At 45.0% G+C, this 20,260-nt stretch overlaps 3 protein-coding genes across 10 annotated transcripts in view; 2 read left to right on the plus strand and 1 right to left on the minus strand.

Annotated features, from left to right (window-relative positions):
• The window catches only part of ppfibp2b (PPFIA binding protein 2b), a 53,865-nt gene extending 36,815 nt beyond the window's left edge, over positions 1–17,050 (plus strand). Inside the window, exons 8-32 of one of the 8 annotated variants that reach the window (XM_069527905.1) lie at positions 712–804; positions 1,632–1,760; positions 2,630–2,741; positions 2,905–2,937; positions 4,498–4,559; positions 4,644–4,719; positions 4,828–4,907; positions 5,026–5,093; positions 5,208–5,273; positions 5,755–5,815; positions 6,025–6,072; positions 7,795–7,945; positions 8,813–8,845; positions 10,316–10,348; positions 10,884–11,019; positions 11,118–11,237; positions 11,344–11,494; positions 11,830–11,941; positions 12,029–12,117; positions 12,288–12,410; positions 12,496–12,621; positions 12,773–12,961; positions 13,459–13,659; positions 15,343–15,408; positions 15,904–17,050. In XM_069527905.1, the coding sequence (XP_069384006.1) occupies positions 712–804; positions 1,632–1,760; positions 2,630–2,741; positions 2,905–2,937; positions 4,498–4,559; positions 4,644–4,719; positions 4,828–4,907; positions 5,026–5,093; positions 5,208–5,273; positions 5,755–5,815; positions 6,025–6,072; positions 7,795–7,945; positions 8,813–8,845; positions 10,316–10,348; positions 10,884–11,019; positions 11,118–11,237; positions 11,344–11,494; positions 11,830–11,941; positions 12,029–12,117; positions 12,288–12,410; positions 12,496–12,621; positions 12,773–12,961; positions 13,459–13,659; positions 15,343–15,408; positions 15,904–16,155 (2,610 nt within the window). In that variant the 3' untranslated portion in view covers positions 16,156–17,050. Of the gene's footprint in view, positions 1–711; positions 805–1,631; positions 1,761–2,629; positions 2,742–2,904; positions 2,938–4,497; positions 4,560–4,643; positions 4,720–4,827; positions 4,908–5,025; positions 5,094–5,207; positions 5,274–5,754; positions 5,816–6,024; positions 6,073–7,794; positions 7,946–8,812; positions 8,846–10,315; positions 10,349–10,883; positions 11,020–11,117; positions 11,238–11,343; positions 11,495–11,829; positions 11,942–12,028; positions 12,118–12,287; positions 12,411–12,495; positions 12,622–12,772; positions 12,962–13,458; positions 14,496–15,342; positions 15,409–15,903 lie in introns of those variants that run through there. The other 7 variants (XM_069527906.1, XM_069527907.1, XM_069527908.1 and 4 more) reach the window with 7 other exon arrangements.
• A 150-nt stretch (positions 17,051–17,200) lies between these two features.
• Positions 17,201–19,609, plus strand: rep15 (RAB15 effector protein). The gene is made up of 3 exons (XM_020109523.2): positions 17,201–17,644; positions 17,938–18,264; positions 18,343–19,609. Exons 2-3 carry the CDS (start codon positions 17,983–17,985, stop codon positions 18,886–18,888), a joined length of 828 nt encoding a protein of 275 aa, XP_019965082.1. The 5' UTR covers positions 17,201–17,644; positions 17,938–17,982; the 3' UTR covers positions 18,889–19,609.
• Positions 19,610–19,787: 178 nt separating this feature from the next.
• Positions 19,788–20,260, minus strand: part of poglut3 (protein O-glucosyltransferase 3) — a 3,844-nt gene continuing 3,371 nt past the window's right edge. Inside the window, exon 6 of the mRNA XM_020109527.2 lies at positions 19,788–20,260. This exon is cut by the window's right edge and continues 805 nt beyond it. The gene's annotated coding sequence lies outside the window, so the exon portion shown is untranslated.

The raw sequence follows: 20,260 nt of genomic DNA on the forward strand, positions 1-20,260 counted from the left end.
GTGTCGCAGGACGCTGGAGTCACGCTGTGCTCTGGCTCTTGCAGAAATGGAGACTGTCGATTGTTTTTCCAAATACTTCCATATATACGTTTGAGGAGTTGTCAAATATCCTAAAGTAAAGTGAAGTAAATTAAAACACAAAATCTTCAGGTAGTTTAGGAAGTAAAGTAAATTTTTTTCTGGTGGACGCAGAATCTTTGACTCCTCACGTGTTTGAAGCATTTGGGAAAAAAAACAAGTTTCAGCCCCGGTCTGGATTTTGTCTTTATGAATCTTGGGTTCTGGATCAGATCGAGTGATTTGACGTAGTTCTCTTGCATGACAGTGGTTCCTCCCTCTACTAACACAGTCCTCCTACACTGACCAGGTGGAGGGGTCATGTAACGGTTTGTATAATGAGACGCTGTGCAGGGTTTCCTCGGACCGCCTGATGTGCAGCCTGGATGCTTTCAGTCCTGCTCTGGGTTCATCCTTCCCCCCCGGCCGTTTGATAACTGCACGCTGTGGTGTCTGTTTCAGGAGGATCATGTTTCCTTTATTAACCCCTGGACTGTTCAGCCCTGGAGACCTTTGTAACCGCACTGAATGTGAACCTGACGTCCGAATCCCCCCCCCCCCCCCCCCCAGCGTGTAAATTGTTGGCATGTCCATGTGCAGATTCGAAACGGGAGAAATTAAAGTTGTGGTGTTTTGTTTTTGTATTTTCTACAGGATCTGTTACAAGAAGTGAAGCAGCTGAAAAGCAGAGTGGACGAGCTGGAAGGAGAGAAGAGTCGATACGAGAAGAAGCTACGAGCAACAAAGGTGAAAACCCGTCAACGAGCTCGTGAGCATCATCAGCTCGTCCTGAACAATCTCATCTACTAATCAGGTTAAACTGAGCCGGGACAAAGTGTTGCCTGAAACCACCGAGTAAAGAAAGATGAATGAACCTGACAGCTCATTAAAGTAAAGCCAAATCAAGTATAGTTCATGAAACCCTGCCTCCTCCACGTTAGTGGATGGGACATGGACCAAACAAAGAAGTCAGGCCCGTTCTCCTTCTTTTGTTTACGTGATCGCCGTCACCAGCTCCAGCCGCCAGAGCTGAAGTGGAAGTTTTAACATTAGTAGCGTTAGCTAAGTTCAGCTGAGTCGAAGCGTCATAACCTCTTTACAACACGGTTCGTCACTGAAGCGCAATGAATCCTGGGATAGGTCGGGACAGGAAGGATCCGTCCGTTGGCGCCTTTATTTCTCGGAGATGGAAAAACGCATTTGAAGGAGGCTTCAGAATCAGCAGTCGGTCTTCAAATGCAGCCTCCGAAGGACGAAGCCCCTGAACTGAGACGATTGACGTCCTTAAGATCGATTTGATCAGGAGACCCTGAAGAAAGCAGAATAGTTTAGTTGTTAATGAGCTGTGATCAAGGAGCACCTCCCTCCTGATGTACTGATCGTTGTTAACTGGAAGGAGGTGAAAGTTGCTTCCTCTGTGCTCACACTGCTTCCTTCCTCCTCTCTTCTTCTCTATTAACCTCTCTCTCTCTCTCTCTCTTTCTGCCGCTTGCTCCCTCTCTTCCTTTCTTTCTCCTCATCTCTAAATCAACCCCGCCATTACCCTCTTCCTCTCTCTCTCTCTCTCTCTCTAGCTCTCTATCTCTTACTCTCTCCATGTGTGTTACCAGTCGCTCATTACCCAGCTGTCCAGCCTCAAGCTGACTGTCGAGCACACGCAGCTGGAGAAGCAGCAGTGGGAGGAGCGCTGGCGCAGCGCACAGGTGCATCCTCTTCCTCCTTCTCCTCCTCCTCTTCTTGCTCGCCGCCGCCTCCCTCCTCTGATTGAGTCCTTTCCCTGATACGCTGCATCACTCCGTCCGTCTGCTTTTCCACCTCTCCGCCCTCCAGTGTTCTGCTTTTCTCCGCTCTTCCTCCTCCTGATCCTCTTTTTTGTATTTTTGTGTTTGCAGAAGCAGAAGAAACTTTGTCCTTCTGCTTCTGGCTCATCTCTCTTCCGTCTTGACATGTTTTCTGACAGTTTGCATGAATAATGTGATTCTCCGTGATGTGTACGTTCAGTTGTTGTAAATGTTATAGGAACTCTTTGAGAAGTACGTCGGACCAATAAGCCGTTTCCTTTCATAGAAACCTCACATTTCATTGGCTCTTCAGAGTTGGTGCCTGTAAAATGATAAATCATTGATCTGTCATTATCTGAGGGGTCGTGTGGAGATGACATATTATTTATTATTTCAAGTTAAACAACAATTTTCAATTCAATTTTGAATAATTTGAAAACAGTATTTTTAATACGTTTGAAAAACAACAGCCTCTCAGTGTCGTTCGACCTCCAGGAGTTACGTCCTGGGGGCATTGATACATCCCGCCTGCTGCACCAACCCTCATTTGAAAGCTCTGGAGATTTCTGCTTTATCGCGATTGAGCGGAGAATCTCTCGGAGAATGTCCAAAACCAATTGTGCGGACATTCTCTGGAGTTCAGGTCCGAAAACGGCTTGAGACAGCAATTCATATCTCATTCCACGTGACCGTTCGGGGTTTCAACGTGATGTTTCTCCGTCTTCGGACAAACCTGATAAAAATGCCCAGTTGCCTTGAACTTACAACTCCGACTCGGTTTCCCTCCACAGGCTGAAATCTCCGATCTGCAGCAGCTCGTTGCCTCCAGAGACGCAGAGATCGAGTGCCTGCAGACCCAGCTGCTCGCCAGAGACGGCTCGGCCAACGACAACGCAGAGAGAGGTACGCTCAACCGAGATCCCGGCCAATCGTGGCACAGTGCACATCTGTCAGTGAGAATATGAGCCAGCAACGTGCACGTGTGTCGACTCTGAAAACTGTAGCATCTAATCAACATGTCCCCCTCTCTCTTGACTCCTCGCCTCTCTGCTGCCCTCTGCTTTAGAGGAGGTGTATATCAAGCAGCTGATTAACAAATGTAAGGCTGTGCTGTTGTGAACGAGTCTGATTTCCAACCAAACCGCTCCGACCGCGCAGCCACCTGACCGCGAGCGTTTGACTGCGTTAAAGCTTCACGTCGTCGTACTCAGGCGTCTGCTGGGAGAGCGTTTGGTTTGAAACTGGACCGGAGCCGAGTCAGTTTGTGTCCGTCATGTAGAAAACATCATTATACATCATAAACCTTCAGGGGTTCTATCCTGTTTATACTGTGGCCAAAGAAAATACTGAACTTTACCATAATACCTGCTTATCCACGGTCAGCTGATTCTCAGTGGTCACTTTATAAACACGTAAAACCCTCTGTGTACATGAGTGTAACTCATCCAACATGTTAACATGTCTATCACACATGTTAACAAGTCTATCACACATGTTAACAAGTCTATCACACATGTTAACAAGTCTATCACACATGTTAACAAGTCTATCACGCATGTTAACAAGTCTATCACACATGTTAACATGTCTATCACATGTTAGAGTTGATCCGTGTTGGTTTGTTTTCGCCTCAACTGCAACAAACCGGATCATTTAAAGGGGCGTCATGATTTCTGATGATACGTTCGATATCATCATCAGACAAAGTTCCTCCGAAGCCACAGAAGATTATTTATGAATCAAAAGATAAAGATTCTTTCATGTGTTCTACAATTTAAAAGTTAAACAATATCCAGTCAACAGATTTTTGAGAGTAAGATTGGTGGCGTTCCCCTTTAAAACATGTTTCTGTTTGTCAATCAAGATTCACCTCAGGTGTGTTTGTTGTTATTGTTTGTATGTTTGTGTGTTTGTATGTTTGTGTGTTTGTATGTTTGTGTGTTTGTATGTTTGTGTGTTTGTGTGTTTGTGTGTTTGTATGTTTGTGTGTTTGTTGGTGACCATATAAGTACACGTTTCTGTGCCCCCACAAATCTGAGACTTCAAGAATACATTTGTGATATTATGACAGTAAAGTTGTTATATTACTTGAATAAATTCAGTTTCACTCAAATACATTTGTAATATTACTAGAAGAAATTCTGAATATTACAAGAACACATTTGTAAGAATAAAAATCATAATATTTAAAGGATAGACATTTGAAATGAGGCTCTGTGTCATGATGGAGTTTGAATGAAACAACACAGGAAACTGTCTCATTGGTCACATCAGGCAAAATAAGAGGATTCTCTCTTTTTCTGAAAAATTACGACTTTATTCTTGTAATATTTTGATTTTATTCTCTAAATTTCCGTTCCATTGTGTTTCTGTGTGTTCATCGTGTACGTCAGCTTCATCTAAAAATGTAAATGTAGTGAGTTGTTTCACCGTTGCTCCACACAGCACCTGCTCCGTGCTGCAGTGTTGGTCTCAGGTGTTGGTTCTGTATCAGTCGCGCTGTCAGTGTCTGTTTGTTGTGCTTGTTTATTCATATTAGCGAAGCTGTCACGTCCGTTACCGGCGCCACATCAGGCACCAATCAGACGCCCACGTTAACTGGGTGTGAGGTCACTGAGACTCCAAAATAACCCTTGAATCCTTTGCTTTTGTTCGTCAGACCAGGAATACCAGAGGTTGAAGGTGGGGATGGAGTCTCTGTTGGCGTCAAATGATGAAAAGGTAAATTAAATCATTTTTTTCACACCTGAATTCGTACGAACGGCCCCCGTTTATTTAAGGCTTCAACGTTTGTGTGACGAACAGGATCGTCGGATAGAGGAGTTGACGATTCTCCTCAGCCAATACAGAAAGATGAGGGAGGTCATCGCTCTCGCTCAGGGTACGTCTTGAAAATACGAGTTTTTTGAACACGGCACACGACTCCTCTTCCTTCTCTTCTTTCTATTCGCTGTAATATTATTGATCTGTGTGTTTTCTTACCAACCAGGGAGCAGCGAGGAGGAGCTGAGCAGTTTGAAACTCAGAGCCATCACACACAAAACTCACTCTGACATCCTTCGGTCGGAGGTAACGTCACAAACTGTGTCGTACTTTTATTATATTCGTCGCCTGAAACATTTCTCCACAAATGATATTCAGCTTGAATCACTGAAATCAAACTGAATTGTGTTTGGACTTTGCAAAGATGTCATCGAGAGGATCTTCCCCGCTGATGTTATTGTCATCTCCGTACCAGAGAGAACTGGACTTCAGGTACGTACACACATCTCAACCTAATCTTAACTTTTAAAAATTAATTGATTTATAATAAGAGGACACCGACACACACACAATCATCTAAATGTTTGCTTTTTGTTTTTTTTGTAGCATCACTAATTCAGTGGACACGTCGTTGGTGTCGACTGCAGATACAAGCTTCTTCAATGGTTCCTGGTGAGTTTGTGTGACTTGTTCTGGACGTCCACAGATGAAAAGTCACTTTGTGGAGCGCACACCTCTTCCAACAGATCCCTTCAAATTCAATCGAGCACAATCAAATGTCAGAAAACTCTTGATTTCACAATGTCAAAGTGATAAAAAAGTTCCTGGATCCGCCTCGTTGTCCAGATCAAGATCTTTCTCGGTCCGTCTCTCATCCTCGCACGAAGGTTCATGGTTCAACGTTCGGTTGTCAAGTCAGATTTAATAATAGCGCATTAAAAACAACTGGAGTTGAGACATAGTGCTTCACAATTAATGTAAAGAAGAACAAAGCATGGATAAAAGACAAGATGGGAAATGTTAGAAACTAAGTTTGTAGAAAGAGAAAATCACTATAAAAGACCCAGAAACAATGAGAGAATGATAAACGGGTGAATGAAACACGGTGGAGGTGATAATATGATATCATGTGACGTCTTCTCTGTTTCCTCAGGCATCAGCGCAGGTTGTTGTCCAGCAGCCTGGAGGAGCTGCAGAGTGGATCCTTACAAACGGTTTGTTCGTGTTGTTTTCCTGATGCTGACAAAACAGTCAACATCAACTAACTCTCTAATTGAACCGGCTCTTTAACCAGTTTAATATAACACTAACTCCTGTTCTTTATAATTAACGTCATTGTTCTGACTAACCCTCTCTCTCTCTCTCTGAATGTGTGTATCTGTGTGTGTGTGTGTGTGTCCTCTTGTATCTGTGTTGACTGTAGGCTGTAGAGATCCAACCTGCTGAAAGTGAATCAGATGTAGGGGCAGAGGTACTGATCTGCTGCTCGACCTCACGCAACCGAACCTCCTCTGGGTTTTATTTTCCTCTGAGAGCAGAACTCATTGATTTCACCTTCGCTTTCACTCACAACCCTTGAGCTTGCACTCAGACTTCCCTGCTTGTGCTCAGATTTCCTTCGCTCCCGCTCCAGCTCCTCTCGTTCGCACGACAATTCTGTAACGACGCTAGAATGTCGGGTGAAGTGATGACGAATTAAACTGCCCCGCCCACACCCTCATTTTCATTCACCGTCACGTCACCTGACTTTTCTACTGGTTGTTGCACAAAACAAACCGAGAGCAGACGTTTCACACGCACAGAAACAGGGTTCGGACCTGTGACGCATTTAGACTCAGGGATGAGCTGATATGCAAGATGTTGAAGGTCGAAGGTCACACTGGCCTCTTAAACACGTTTTGGCCTCTTTAACATAATTTATCTTAAATCTGCCTTTTGGGAATTTCTTCACATTTTGACCAATTGTCACTCATGGAGGAATTTATAAGATTTCCTGGGTCAAAGGTCACAATGACCTGATAAATAATGTAGTGGTTGGTGGAGGACGGGGATTCTAGTTTAATCATATTATTGTTGATGTAAAATATTTTTCATAGGAGGCGGAGTAAGAAGGAGCGCATTTGTTCCTGTGATCCTTTTTATAAACTGAGACGAGCTTGTTAATGTTGAACATGTCTGACACCAGAACCACCTCTGACACTTCTGCGGCGTTGCACAGGGAACGTGACGCTCTCCGTGATCCTCCGACCTCCTGTTCCCAGTGTGACACGCACGTCTCCTCCTGTATGTGACCGCTGCACTTTACCGCACGCTCATAAAACACATGATCATTTACACGCAGGCGCACAGGGCCGACCTGAAGAGCCTGTCAGGAGTGTTTGGCGTCATGGCTGCCCCCAAGCTGTTTCTCTCTCCGCTGTCCTTTCTCCTGTTCCTCCTCCAGAGCCCCGGTGACTTTGACGCCTGGTCAGATATCAGACTCCGCAGGAACAAAGGAGCAAATCAAACATGACCCCCGACGTCCTCTTATGAAAGATATTAACTGATGGAGCTGAGGAGAGGAGTGGAGAACATGTGATCTAATACAATACACATGACGATGCATTTCTGAAACATGTCTGAGCTTTGCGTTGTTGATCAAAAGCAGAATTCAAAGCTGGAATCAGTGGAATTTGAATTTCAGCCCCGTACTTTCATGGTACATGATGTTAGGGTATTTGAATCTCGGTGCTAGACTCACCATAAAAATCTGATCGGATCTTTTAGATCACGGTCCAGACCAAAGAGGCGTTTTGGGTCCGGATCAAACTGAACCATGGTTCGGTTTGTTTTAGACCGATCACAGGAAGTACAGACACCATTAAACAATAGAAGAAAAAGAAGAGGAGGCCGCTGCAGTCTTCACCTCCGACGATGTAATGTTTGAACGACCAGGACGCTCATTTGAGCTGGTGTGGAGTAAAGTCAATCAATCAAATTTGATTTGTGTGCGACATCTTCTGCACTTCAAGTTAAAGTGAGGGGAAAACAACCGAAATACAACTTTTAACAGGAGAAAAATGAACTAAAGTTCTTTAGTGCGCTCCTTAAATTACGATGTAAAAACAAAACTAACCGGATCAAATGGAACAAACACATGAAGCTCGTTTGAAAACTTTCATATCTTTATTGTTTCTTTTCTTTTCTCTTGCAGAATCCTCACCTGGAGCTGAGCAAGTATCAGACTCTGCCGGGGAAACTGAGTAAAAAGAGCGAGCGGAGACCTGAGCTGAACGGAGACGGAGAATATTCATCTCCTGTCCAGCTCTCGTCTGTGCACAGCCACGGGCAGGACTACAGACTGAGTGAGTCTGAGCAGCACTAACCATCACTGTGACGATAAATTCATTCTCAGGGTTCAAGTGTTGAAAATACTTTCTGAAGCATGAAAGAGTATTAGAGGTCGGACACATGAGGAGAAAAACTACTTCATTATCAATATTCTGGTTTTATTTAGATCATTTTGACTAAATTTCAACTGTATTCCCAACATTTCTTCGTAATTCTTCTTATTCCTATGATTTTGTTTGACTCATGTTCTAATAGTCCTTCATACTAATGAAAGGGACTGACAGTTTTGAGTTTATATTTTGCACGACTTAAATTTTTGAGAAGAATGTCGCTTGTTTAAAGTTGGATGAGATTGTCAGTATCGCTCTCAGGCCTTTAGAGTAAATATGAAGCTACAGACAGCGGCTCAAAGACTGGAAGAAGTGGAAATGTCCAAACATAAAAAATAATCCTACTCTATCTGCAACTGGAAGAGCTAAAGCTCTAAAGCTCATTGATTATTACGTTATATCGTGTAAGTCGTGGTTGTAGCAATGGTTTTGTGCCAGATTTCAATAGCGGCAAATTTTACACAGACAGAGCCAGGCTAGTAGTTTCCATTTACTTCCAGTCTTTATGCTAAGCTAACGAGCTTCAGGCTGTATCTCGCCACACAGACATCTAGAATTCCCTTGAATGGGAAACTGGTTCTGTGATTTTGGAAGAACAGATCCTTGACTTTTAATAATAACTAATGGACTGAACTCACCCTGAATAAACTTTGTCAACGAACTCTGCTCCAACTGCTTCCTCCTCTGTGGCCTCCTCTTCCTCCCCTTCCTCCCCTTCCTCCTCCTCTTCCTCGTTTTCCTCCTTTTCTCTTGTTTGTGTTCTGGCAACAGTCCGCTGCAGGAGTGCCAGTGCTCCGGCTTTAGGTACTGTATGCTCACATGTAAATTCAAATGTCAACACTGGAAATACACCTTCACAAGGCTGTAACCTGAATTTAAAGACTTATTAATGGTAAATTATTACAAACTAGGTCTTAGATACGTTTTAGTGGGTCTTAATTACGTCAACCTTCATTAATGCTAATTCCATTGTCATGAGCTGTAGCTCTTTCTCAACAATACAGATATAAACACCTTGTAATAAAACCAGACCAGGGATTGTTTGCATGTTGCATGTTGTTGGCATTTCGAGGGTTAAGGCTCATTTATGCTGCTTTTACGTACGAGAAGAGATACGTCTACTTCAGAGATACGTGTAACCGTCACTGCCTTCGTACTTCTAATCGTCCTTTTACGCTGGCGAGGTTGTTAAGCAGTAAATCCACTAGAGGGCAGCGCTAAGTTGAATGTTTCAATGGTTCCAACTTTCCAACATGCAAAGTCTCCCCTCAAAAAGTTCTGCCATTGTTGAAAATGTTCAAATTTGTTTCCTATGGTCACTTCACTTGAACCATTGGCTGCACTGCCCCCTCGTGGTTTCTTGTGGTGCTGCTCGGACTGAAGGTGTAGCATTTATGTAGCTAATGTTGAGCATAAATCATCCTTAAGTTTCTACTGGGCTTTCTCATCTTTAATTATCGGGAAGCGTAAGTTTCCGCTTCTGTCTTACTTCTTCAATTTGGTCTTAGAAAGTTGAAACCTGCAAAAACCTTCGGACCAACAAAATTTACATCCATTATCTCCTGAACAAAACAAGATTGTCCCGTCACGGTGAAACATCAGAGGTGAGCGACTGTTTTCACCGGGGATCAGCGAACTATAAAGCGAGGATTATTAGGACTCGCTCCCATGACTCGCAGAGCTGTGTTGGAGATAATGCTCAGCTCTCTCGTGTCAGCGTTCACCGAAACGAACACACACTCACTCTTAAAGCTAACAGGCATATAAGCACCGAGCAGCCACCCATGTATCCGCCAACGCCGAGCGAGAGCTTAGAGCAGGAGTGTGAACAGAGAGCTGTGAGAGAGCAGAGCAACTTAAGGATGCACACAGTTCAACTGGCTTTGACATCCCAGAGTAAACAAACAGGGATGCAACCTGACATCCCCACTTTTTCCTCCCGCCGCCTCACCCTGCTTGCCCTCTCGCCGGCGGTCTGAAGCAGGATGTCGCTGAGAAGGAGCGAGTCGAGGGAGCGCTTTAAGTAAACAACGAAACGTCAGCATTGAACAGTTTGTCATGAGGCAGCAACAGATTAAATTAAAACTTCCTTTGCCTCGGACATGTTTGTGTAACAACTCCAGGATGGAAATTCTTTGGTCACTCGTAGGTTAGCGTGTTGCTACTTTACCTACATGTGTACGACACATATTCTTATAAATGACGTGGGTGTGACTAACGCTGGCTTCTGATTTCTGTCTACTTGCTTTCCTCTCGCTTCACTAACTGCCTCAGGATCTCCTGGGAAACATGACCTCTATGATGTCGGTGGGTACTGACTCCCAGTGTGTCGCTCTGTCATCGCACTGTTGACTTGTTTGATTCCTGGTTGAGTGGATCCAGAGTTTCATTGTATACGTTGCTAAAATTGCTTGAATTGTATATTTGTACATGATTTTTGAGGAAGTCACAAACGAGACGTTGCTGAGATGTCATGATTGATTTACTGTATATGATAAAATCCATCGGACTTTGAGAGAATTCCCAGTTTACTTCCCATAAAGTGGTGAAGTACAAGCAAAAGTGTCCATTGGATACCAGTCATTGTTCACACAGAGACAATAGTTCCGTCTTCCAGTTCTCTCTCTCTGTAGGTGTTATTGTACTTTTCATCATGCAGTATTTGCATTGTGCATCCTGTAGTATTTCCCTGTATGTAAAGTATGCGATCCACGTACTATTAGTTCCATACGAAGGTTTTGGACATTATTGGTCATAAACCCATTAAGGCCCCTGCACGTTTAATAATTTACCTGATTTGCTCTCACATCATCAACCTCCCTGCTGTGTTTCTCTCTGTCAGGATGTCCAGAGAAGCGGGACGAGTGCGTCCTCTCAGACCAGTCCCCTCTGTCCTCCGGAGTGGACTCTGGACAACAGTCGCCGGTCTCACCAGAGAACAGGAAGAGTCACAGAGGCATTAAGAAGCTCTGGGGGAAGTGCGTATTCAACTGCTTGTCTTTTGGTTTCACACACAGATTTCTTCGTCATTCTCAAAGTGTTTGTCTCTTTGTCTCTTTTCGTGTGTTGTCCTCAGGATTCGCCGCAGCCAATCAGGTAGTCCTGTCCAGGTTCACGACCCGGATCTGGGAGAGTTTAAGAGAGGAGGCTTCAGAGCCACAGCTGGACCTCGACTGGCCCGATCAGGGAACACACGGTACACTTACACGCTTACATGTCAACATATATTATCATACGTGTACTCCTCTGGTAAGGGGACAAAAGTATCGTCTCATTTTAAACGATTTTTCTTTTCCCCCCAGAGACCTGAAGTTACCTTTCTCCAAGTGGAGCACAGATCAGGTGTGTGATTGGCTTGAGGACATCGGACTCGGTCAGTACGCCATCTTTGCTCGCCACTGGGTCACCGGCGGTCAGACTCTACTGTCGGCCACCGCACAAGACCTGGAGAAGGTACACACACGTACAGTTTATCACCTCTCAGTACGGATGCATCTGGAACTGGCTCATTTTTACATCCCTGACAAATGACTCATCCATCCGTCCTGTCACGTTTCGGTTCTGCTTGTCTGATCGGCGTCGCCGTGTGTCGGTCTGTTTTGGCCTTTAGTTACGCCCATCGCTGCTTCTCAACCTCCTCTTTAGTTTCGCCTTCACCGCTGTCACCTTGTCTGTCCAACGTGCCGCTCCGTCTCTCACTGTGCTCGTTTTGATTATGTAGTCTTCTGTTTTCAGGTGAATCTAAAGAGATGTCTTGTCTTTGGTGAAATTTCTCTGTGTCTCTGCAGGAGATGGCGATGAAGAACCCGCTCCACAGGAAGAAGCTGCTGTTGGCCGCCAAGACGTTCAGCAGCAAGCAGCCGGAGAAGTCCGCAGAGCTCGATTACATCTGGGTCACACGTGAGCTCTTAAATAACACGCAAGCACGTTGGCAAAATATTATCCTGAACTTAATCGTCATAAAAACCAAAATATCGAATGTTCCAGGTTGGCTCGACGACATCGGCCTCCCTCAGTACAAAGATCAGTTCAATGACGGACGAGTGGACGGACAGATGCTGCAGTTCCTCACCGTGGTGAGTTTATAAAGAGGTGACGGTGAAACAGCTGCACAGTTTCGTCAAATCTTACACTTTATAGAATCCAGGATGTTCTGGGGAAAGTGAATCCACGTACACGGTGATTTGTTGCTCACTTTTTCTCTCCGTTGTTGTGTTTGCACTCAATTTTCTTCCCTTGATTTCAGAACGACTTATTATTCCTTAAAGTGACGAGTCAGCTCCATCACCTCAGCATCAAGTGTGCGATTCACGTTCTCCACGTCAACAAGTTCAACGCCAACTGCCTCAAACGCAGGCCCAGCACTGAGGTAAGAATGTGTACTTGTGCTCATGTAGGTTTTAGGGTTAGAATGCGTCTTTGCTCATCCATGAGTGTTCCTGTGTCCATCTCAGAACCAGTTCTCTCCCAGTGAAGTCGTCCAGTGGTCCAACCACCGGGTCATGGAGTGGCTGAGATCCGTGGACCTGGCGGAGTACGCGCCGAACCTGAGGGGCAGCGGCGTGCACGGAGGGCTCATAGTGAGTAGCTGTCATGACCATAGAGTGTGAATAAAGATGGACGACACGACAGCTCCATAAGTGCGGCAGAGACATGTCGGCCATCTTCATCAACAGCCTGATAATCACCTTTATGCTACAGAACTCAGTTTAAACTCATCTCTGCTCACAGATGCTGGAGCCTCGCTTCAACTCAGACACGCTGGCCATGTTACTGAACATCCCTCCTCAGAAAACGCTGCTGAGACGCCACCTCACCACCAACTTCGACAATCTGGTGGGAGCACAGGCGCAGCAGGAGAAGAAGGAGTTCACCGAGGCGGCGGGCTACTCCCCTCTCAGCATCGCGGCTAAAGTTAAGGTGAGACAACGCAAACAGGGGAGCCGTTATATTTCAGAGTAGAAGAGGGAGTGCTGCGAGTCGACGTGAGGCCGCGTTAAGAGAACACACACAGACACACAACCCGTCCTCCTCTGCTCGCTGCGTGTGAGAGAAAGCACCTTAATCCGTGGTGAGACCTCGGTGTGTCAGCTCCGTTTAAGCCCTGAGCCCCTCAGTGTTTTTAAGCCTGTGAGAACAGACTCACCCGGGGACCGCTGCGCTCCTCCTCCCAGATTAAAGACTCCGCCATCGGAGCTAAGTCCCTCTGTGCGCTCTGCTGAAGAAAAACAGAAAATAAATGATCCACCGTAAAAACAAAAAACTGTTGACCCATTTTTAACCTCGGACACCTAAAGCTCAAACGTCCTGAGGTGCTCCATGAATATGTGTCCAGATGTTCAGATATGACCCACGCACATGTCTAACATTTCACAGCTGTGATTCAGAGACAGTGTCTTTCTCCTTCTCCTCTGCAGCCAAAGAAGTTGGGTTTCTCTAACCTGACTCACCTCAGGAGAAGACGAGCGGACGAGTCCACAGATTACGTCTGTCCCATCGAGTCGTCCTCGCCTCAGTCGGGACAGCCTGTGGCGAACGGGACACAGATGCGCCCGTACGCCGGCTTCAGAGGCCTGAGCCCCATCCTGGACCGAGAGCCCGACCAGTCCAGGCACCAGGTGGGGCTCGACGACAGCAGGGCTCTCCCATCTCCATGACAACACCCGTGACGACAACATGGAGTTATTGTGTCGACACCACGGGCAGCTATGTTGTCGCGCTTTCAGCCAATCGGCTACTACTCTGCTTCCTCTGCTTGCGGCCCATAATACCTCAGCTCATCCGCTCCCTGCTCCTTCAGACACCCCCCCACCCCCATCAGCCCGACCCTGTGCCTTACTCCCGAAGAGATTCACAGACCGTGTCACAGTCACGGCCGCCTGTCGTGACGGGTGCACTGAGACGATGAATCTGACGCACAAAGCGTTTTGACGATTTCATTTCCCCTCAGACGCCCGACTAACCCGACCTCAGCCTCAAACCTGTGCCATGATCTAATTCATCAGGAGAGAGCGCCTCTCTCTGGACTCTTCCTGTGACATCACTTCCTGTAACAGTATATACGGACAACTCTTGTTGTGCAGTATTAAATTTTTAAAATGTGTGCACCACCTTTAGAGGATTTTTATGTGTGTGTGAGAGCCGTCACATCACTTCCACCTTTTTGTATTTTACAGGTCTGTCACATGGTTGAGATTAACTCGTGCAATATTTGCATAATCTTACAAACGGAGGGATTTTATTTAATATTTATGTGATTGCAGATCCAGTTATGAAATAGCATGTTTTCTTTGAAACCTGAGGTGGTGATTTTGTACCGTTATTTTCATATTTGACTGTAATAGTATTTTTATAGTAAAATCCTGCTCTGCTAAAGGAAGCTCACGTGTGCTCATGTAAATGTCCAAAAACAAATTATCAAATCCTTTAATAAACAAAATTATACGTGTGTAAAGTTGATTCCTCCTTTTTGTAGAGAAGCAGACGAGGTGATAGAAAGTGTGTGAGATTTTTAAAATGACAAGGATGTGACACAGCTAACGGCACACCTCAGTAACCTGCATCATTAACCACTGCTTTCATCATCATCCTCATCATCATCACTGTGTCATGGCTGCTTATGACACCAGTTTCCCCCTCTACTGACCAATCTGAGCCAACATGGCTGCTGACCATCACCACGGTCACCCGCGTTAAAGTTGGCATGAGAAGCGCATGTGTGTGCATGGCCCAGCATGCAGCTGCGGGTACAACCGTCATGCATTCACAGACCTCACAACATTTACTGCTGCGTACTGCAGCTCAGGAAGCTCGTCATTGTCATTTGGGGCCGCAGTAGTTTTCTTGGTGCGGAGCTGTCGATACACGCAGCCGATCAAATAAGAGTCAGTCTCAACTGTCAATCAAATAACTTACTTGAGTGACATGTTGTAGACGCCCACGTCTCCTTATGACATCACATAAATTCCAGAAGTTTTATCTGGAGCTGCACCAGAGATGAATCCTTCAACATCTGTCAGTGTGGATGAGGAAAACTCATTTAACATGCACTTATACGTTTGGTCCACGTCCCATCCACCAACATGGAGGTGGTGGGATTTAGGAAAACAAGCCTCTTGACGATTTGGCTTCACTTTCGGGAGCCGTCATGTCGCCCATGTCTTTACAGTCTGCAGGTTCACAGTGTCTGCAATCATGACTTGTGATGAGCCGTCATGCATGTTTGTGTGTGTGTCTGTGTGTGTTTGTGTGTGTGTGTGTGTGTGTGTGTCTGTGTGTGTGTGTGTGTGTGTGTGTTGCAGATGGCGAGCACAGAGGGCACCATGTTGCAAATAGAAGCTCTGTCTGAAAGCATCAACAACCTCACAGTAAGCACCAACACAAACACACACACACACACACACGCGGCTGGTTAATGACTCCTGCGACTCCTCGTCGGCTGGAACAGAAGTTTCAGTCGCTCGGATGGAAAACTTTAATGTGAGAGAGAAACCACATTAAAACATGAACACAGATCTGTGAGGAAATTAGAAAGTAATTCCACGAGAACCAGCGTGAAACCGGCTCCCTGGTACTTCATTACTTCCTGTTGTCATGGAGATGACAGCCTCCATTATCTTACTCCTGTTGTTTGCTGATTGAACATTAAAGCTGTCGACAACAAACATGTGTCACATCCTCTTTATAAAAATATAACAAATGTCTGTTAAGAATATAATAGAAGCATTTTAAGTTACACATTTAAAATAAAAACCTGTTGAAACTAAATCATTTTTTCCAATTTTCTAATGATCGTAAATCCCATCGTACTAAAAATTAATGCATCAATTAATTAATCAAACTTAATTCATCACCAACACCAGCTGCCAATTAACCCATTACACTCCCATGGTGCTTTGCTTCCAGTACCTGCTCAGCCGGGAGGAGCTGCAGAAGGAGATGAGGCGGCCTCAGACGGCGTTAGTTTGACGGACAGTGACCGTTGGCTCTCTAACGCTGTCAATCAACCGCCGAGACGCCTGCAGCAGCCAACCTCAGTCCAGCGCTGCACCTCAAGCCCCGCCCCTAACTCTGCTGGTTACATCACCGTCTCCCAGCCACTGATTCTCACGTAACTCACAGTAAATGTTGACTTACAAAGGTCACGCTTTCAGATTGACCTCCGTGTACGTACGCTGCGGAGGCTTCTGGTATTTCAAAGGGGACAACGGGGTCAGAGGAGGAGTCATTCCTTGTCACATGACAAACACGCGCAAAGTGTTTGAAAGCACAAATACTCGATAACAACACTAACAATTTCAGGCTCGTCCATTTTACAAGATCTCCTCAGAGCAGCTGAAGAGGAGTCACATGGAAAGTTTATTCCGTCTGACGTCTGTGTTGCTTCAGATTTTGATAGTAATAGAAAATGACGCATCGTATTTTCAGATTTTTAAACATGATTTAAAACGAATGAATGGGAGAAAAGTTATAAACATATCTAAACCACCATCACAGTGGGAAGGATGGAATTTTGTCATGAAGTGATATTTTTGTAGAGTACGATTTTGCCCATTCAACTCGATCAGTGCTTGTTTATCCACGAGAGAGGTATCGCTGTATCATGGTGGCTGTTGTCATCCTAGTTACCATGGTGTTACCAAAACTCGAGGAGCCTCAACAGCCCAAGAACGAAGAAAACACGGAGATGCTGGAATTTCTTTGGTCCTAAAGCAAAAATGGAAAATGTCACTTTCTGGTTGTTTTTTTTTTAATTCTGAAATATTGAAAAATGGATGTTTAAAGGTTTAAAAGTAAATGTTCCTGCTTGTTTTGTAGTTTCCACTCAAGTGATGGTTCCTTGATCCTGTTGTTCCCTTTGCTCCTCGGTACAGAACCGGTTCAGATGTATGTTACTGTAAATATTGATGTACATATTTAGTACAGTAAAGCTAACCCTCCACCAAAATGTACAACTGCACAAATGGCAAAAGGACTGTAAAATAAAATAAAAGCACTTCGACAGACTGAGTCCTCTGAGTTCTAAACACATCATTTCTTCAGGAAAGTCACTTCAGGTGAGCACAAGGAGTTATCCGAACTAACGCAGCGGAACAATAGACTTCACCTGGAGCTCGACTGAAAGTTCACAAGCTCATAAAAAGTTCAGCTTCCATTGGTTAAAACTCGAATTTAACAAGAACAATGACCTGACTCAACCTGCATTTCCTCCTCATCTGTGGTTTTTTTTTTTCTGAAACGAGAGACGAGCACGAGTTAAGCATTTTGTTTACCCACCAAACCCTTCGGGCCAGCTCCAGTCACCGAGCTGCTGCTGACAGTTAACTGGTAAGATGAGTCTTCTGTTGACTTAGCTCAAATTTGACAAGTAACAAACACCACACCCGCGCTGACACAGTCCCCCTGGAGACCTGGGAGAGAGAACCCTGGTTATTCTCCTGAAGGTTCTGCACGCATCAGGACCCCAGAGACTCAGACGCAGCGCCACACACACACACACACACACACACACACACACATAGACACACTGTGTGTTTTGGCAGGGGACAGGAGCGGTGGGCAGGGAGCGGACTTGGAACTGCACATACCTCCAGACCCATCCTGGTGAGTATCAATGCTGATGAGTTCAACTTTTTACAGGTGTTACAACACGTTTTCAGTTCTGCGTCGGGGCTTTGCTTTGGTAGAGAGACGCGATTGGTAGACTTTTAATGTGCAACCGTAATTTGTTCACTGTCAAATGAAGGAAACAACGGTACCATATGGCAGCAGGACAAAGACGTAGTCGGCGGTTTCTTTAAAAACCATCAGAATACCACAGTCTCTATTTCTACCAACCATATGTTCGTTTCCAAAAACAGTCCACGTTCATCTAATCGTGCAAATTCTGTTTGTAGTGTATCAGGGAAACCGCCCTCTGATCTCTCCATCATCAGTCCGTCATGGGCCAACACATCAGCAAACCCACTTCCGACATTTTCCGGAACTCCAAATTCTTCCCCTCCTCCAAACACAGCTCCTACACCCAGTCCCCCACGGACGAGAACGTGCCGCCTCGACCCAGCATCTTCGCCACGCTGAGGAAGCCCCCTGTCGTCAAGCCCAATGATTTCATTCCTCTGTTCAATGACTGCATCACAGCCGCCTCGGCCAGAACTCAGGAGTACCTCTCCTTCAAAGACCCGGAGGACAAGTTCCACCCGACCCCTGAGGTGCTCACTCAGGTAGGTGCCTCGATCGGTGTGGTTCTTTGGTGCGTGGTTCATCAAACTGTTTCTTAGAAGTCCGCTGTCTTCCCACAGGTCTTCCTGATGACCTACATAACCCAGAGCGTCTGCCTGAACATGACGGACACCTTCAACTGCACCGCCATGACACCCGAGCAACGCATCCTCCTCGGGGCTGACTGGGTCTGGGCCTTGCTGCAGAAGTCCACCAAGAACCCGCGGATCCAGATCGCCGTGCAGGTCCTGCACCTGCCGGAGAGGGAGGACGCTGAGGAGAACGGCGTCTCCCCGGAGGCCTTCAGCGAGTCCCTCCTGATGGCCCAGAAGGAGTCCAGCAACAAGACCATGTACGAGAGGTTGGTGGACTTCTGCACTTCTATCGGCAAAGACTGCTACGCCCTCTTCTTGTTCTTGGGGAAGAAAAACGACAAGAGCAACATCTACGGCGTCCTCAGCAACAATTTCGAGGCGGCCATCGGGAAGTGCGACACGATCGACCGCCCGTTTATTGAGAACTTCTTCAAAGGTTCACGGTATCTCCACACACCTTCAGGAATGATGCAGGCTATCGTCACCAAGAAGGAGGGAGATCCTCTCACTCTCATGATTAAATTCAGCTGAACCAAAAGGACTGACGATACGAAACCACAGGAATACGCTTGATGTTATGTGAGTGTTGATTATCTCAAGATCATCAGCCTCCCGTCGAACTAAATGTTGAGTTTGATAAAGTTAGAGGAGTTTGAAAGTTGTTGATGGAGCCTCTTCCTTCCATCTGTTTCCTATTTTCAAATAGCTTGAACCAAAGACTTTACACATTTCTACACTGGTGGTCGACAGCACGTGAAATCATCCTTTTGATTTGTGCAATAACATAAAGTGAGTTTCACCAAATCCTTCAGATTTCTTTCTTCATCCACAGAATTAATAAATTACAATGGTTCTGTTCTCTTCAGGTGTGAACCAGCGCCACACCCCTGGAATATGCAGCCGATGAATTACAGATGAATGTTTTATTATTTTATTTGCTCCTTTGCCAAAATGACAATAAGTTAATTATTCATTTCAACATCGTCGCTGTTTATTCTGTTTTACTGGAAGACTCAAACCTCCAACCACTTTTTTTAATGTTTCACTGTACAAACTCATTATCCGGCTCTGAAACGACTGTTCATCATTTTAGAATCGATTTTGTTTTTCTCGCTTCTCTTCTGTAACATAAACATTCTTATCTGTCTTCTTTCAAACTGCTGCTTTCAATTGTCTTCTGTCGTTTACCTTCAATTCTTCATTTTCATCTTGTAAAGCTGTCGTATAAATAAAGTTATTATTTATTAACTGATCAGAGGCTTCAACTGAAAGTTCTGTATTAGATTTTATGTTCAGAGAAACTCAATAGAATTGAAATTATTTAATAGATATTAATAACAGAGAATAGAACCAAATTGTTTCAGTGTTGTTCAATGTCACCAGAGGAAGAACGTACATTTATCAAACATAATTCACATGTTAAACAAACCTTTGCTTTAATAATTGCTACTAAACATTTTTATTTATATAGAGACGCTGGAGGGAACTTAACAAATCCAAAGACATTCAATGCATAAGACGAAAACATGAAATATAAAAACATCAGAATATACGTCTGTAGTGTGAACTTCATGAAGAACCAGGCGGCTGGTTTTCAGTTGTGAAAACATGGAGAGTTTAAGGCACCAGAGGAAGGTAGAAACGCACAGTGGGTGTAAAGACCGTTTTTTTTAAACCATGTGCAACGACGTCAGAGGACTCTCCATGAGACGTGAGGAGGACGTAGTTCTGAAGGCGGAGCCACAGCTTGTAAGAGAAACACACGTGGGTCAGATAAGGCCACGAATCAGTGCACCACAAACTTCTAAAAAACATTTTGTGGGGACAACAAGTAAAAACATGTTCAGCCTGAACATAAGGCAGAAATCGATCAGTAACTTGTCTCCAGACTGAGGTGTCTCAG

This window comes from Paralichthys olivaceus, chromosome 7 (assembly GCF_024713975.1).
Source record: "Paralichthys olivaceus isolate ysfri-2021 chromosome 7, ASM2471397v2, whole genome shotgun sequence".
NCBI lineage: Eukaryota > Metazoa > Chordata > Actinopteri > Pleuronectiformes > Paralichthyidae > Paralichthys > Paralichthys olivaceus.

Bases quoted from the DNA above. Each gene is read 5' to 3' on its own strand.
- rep15 (XM_020109523.2), top strand. From the start codon at position 17,983: ATGGGCCAACACATCAGCAAACCCACTTCCGACATTTTCCGGAACTCC. The intron at 18,265-18,342 runs GTAGGTGCCTCG...GTCTTCCCACAG, and splicing joins CCCCTGAGGTGCTCACTCAG to GTCTTCCTGATGACCTACAT.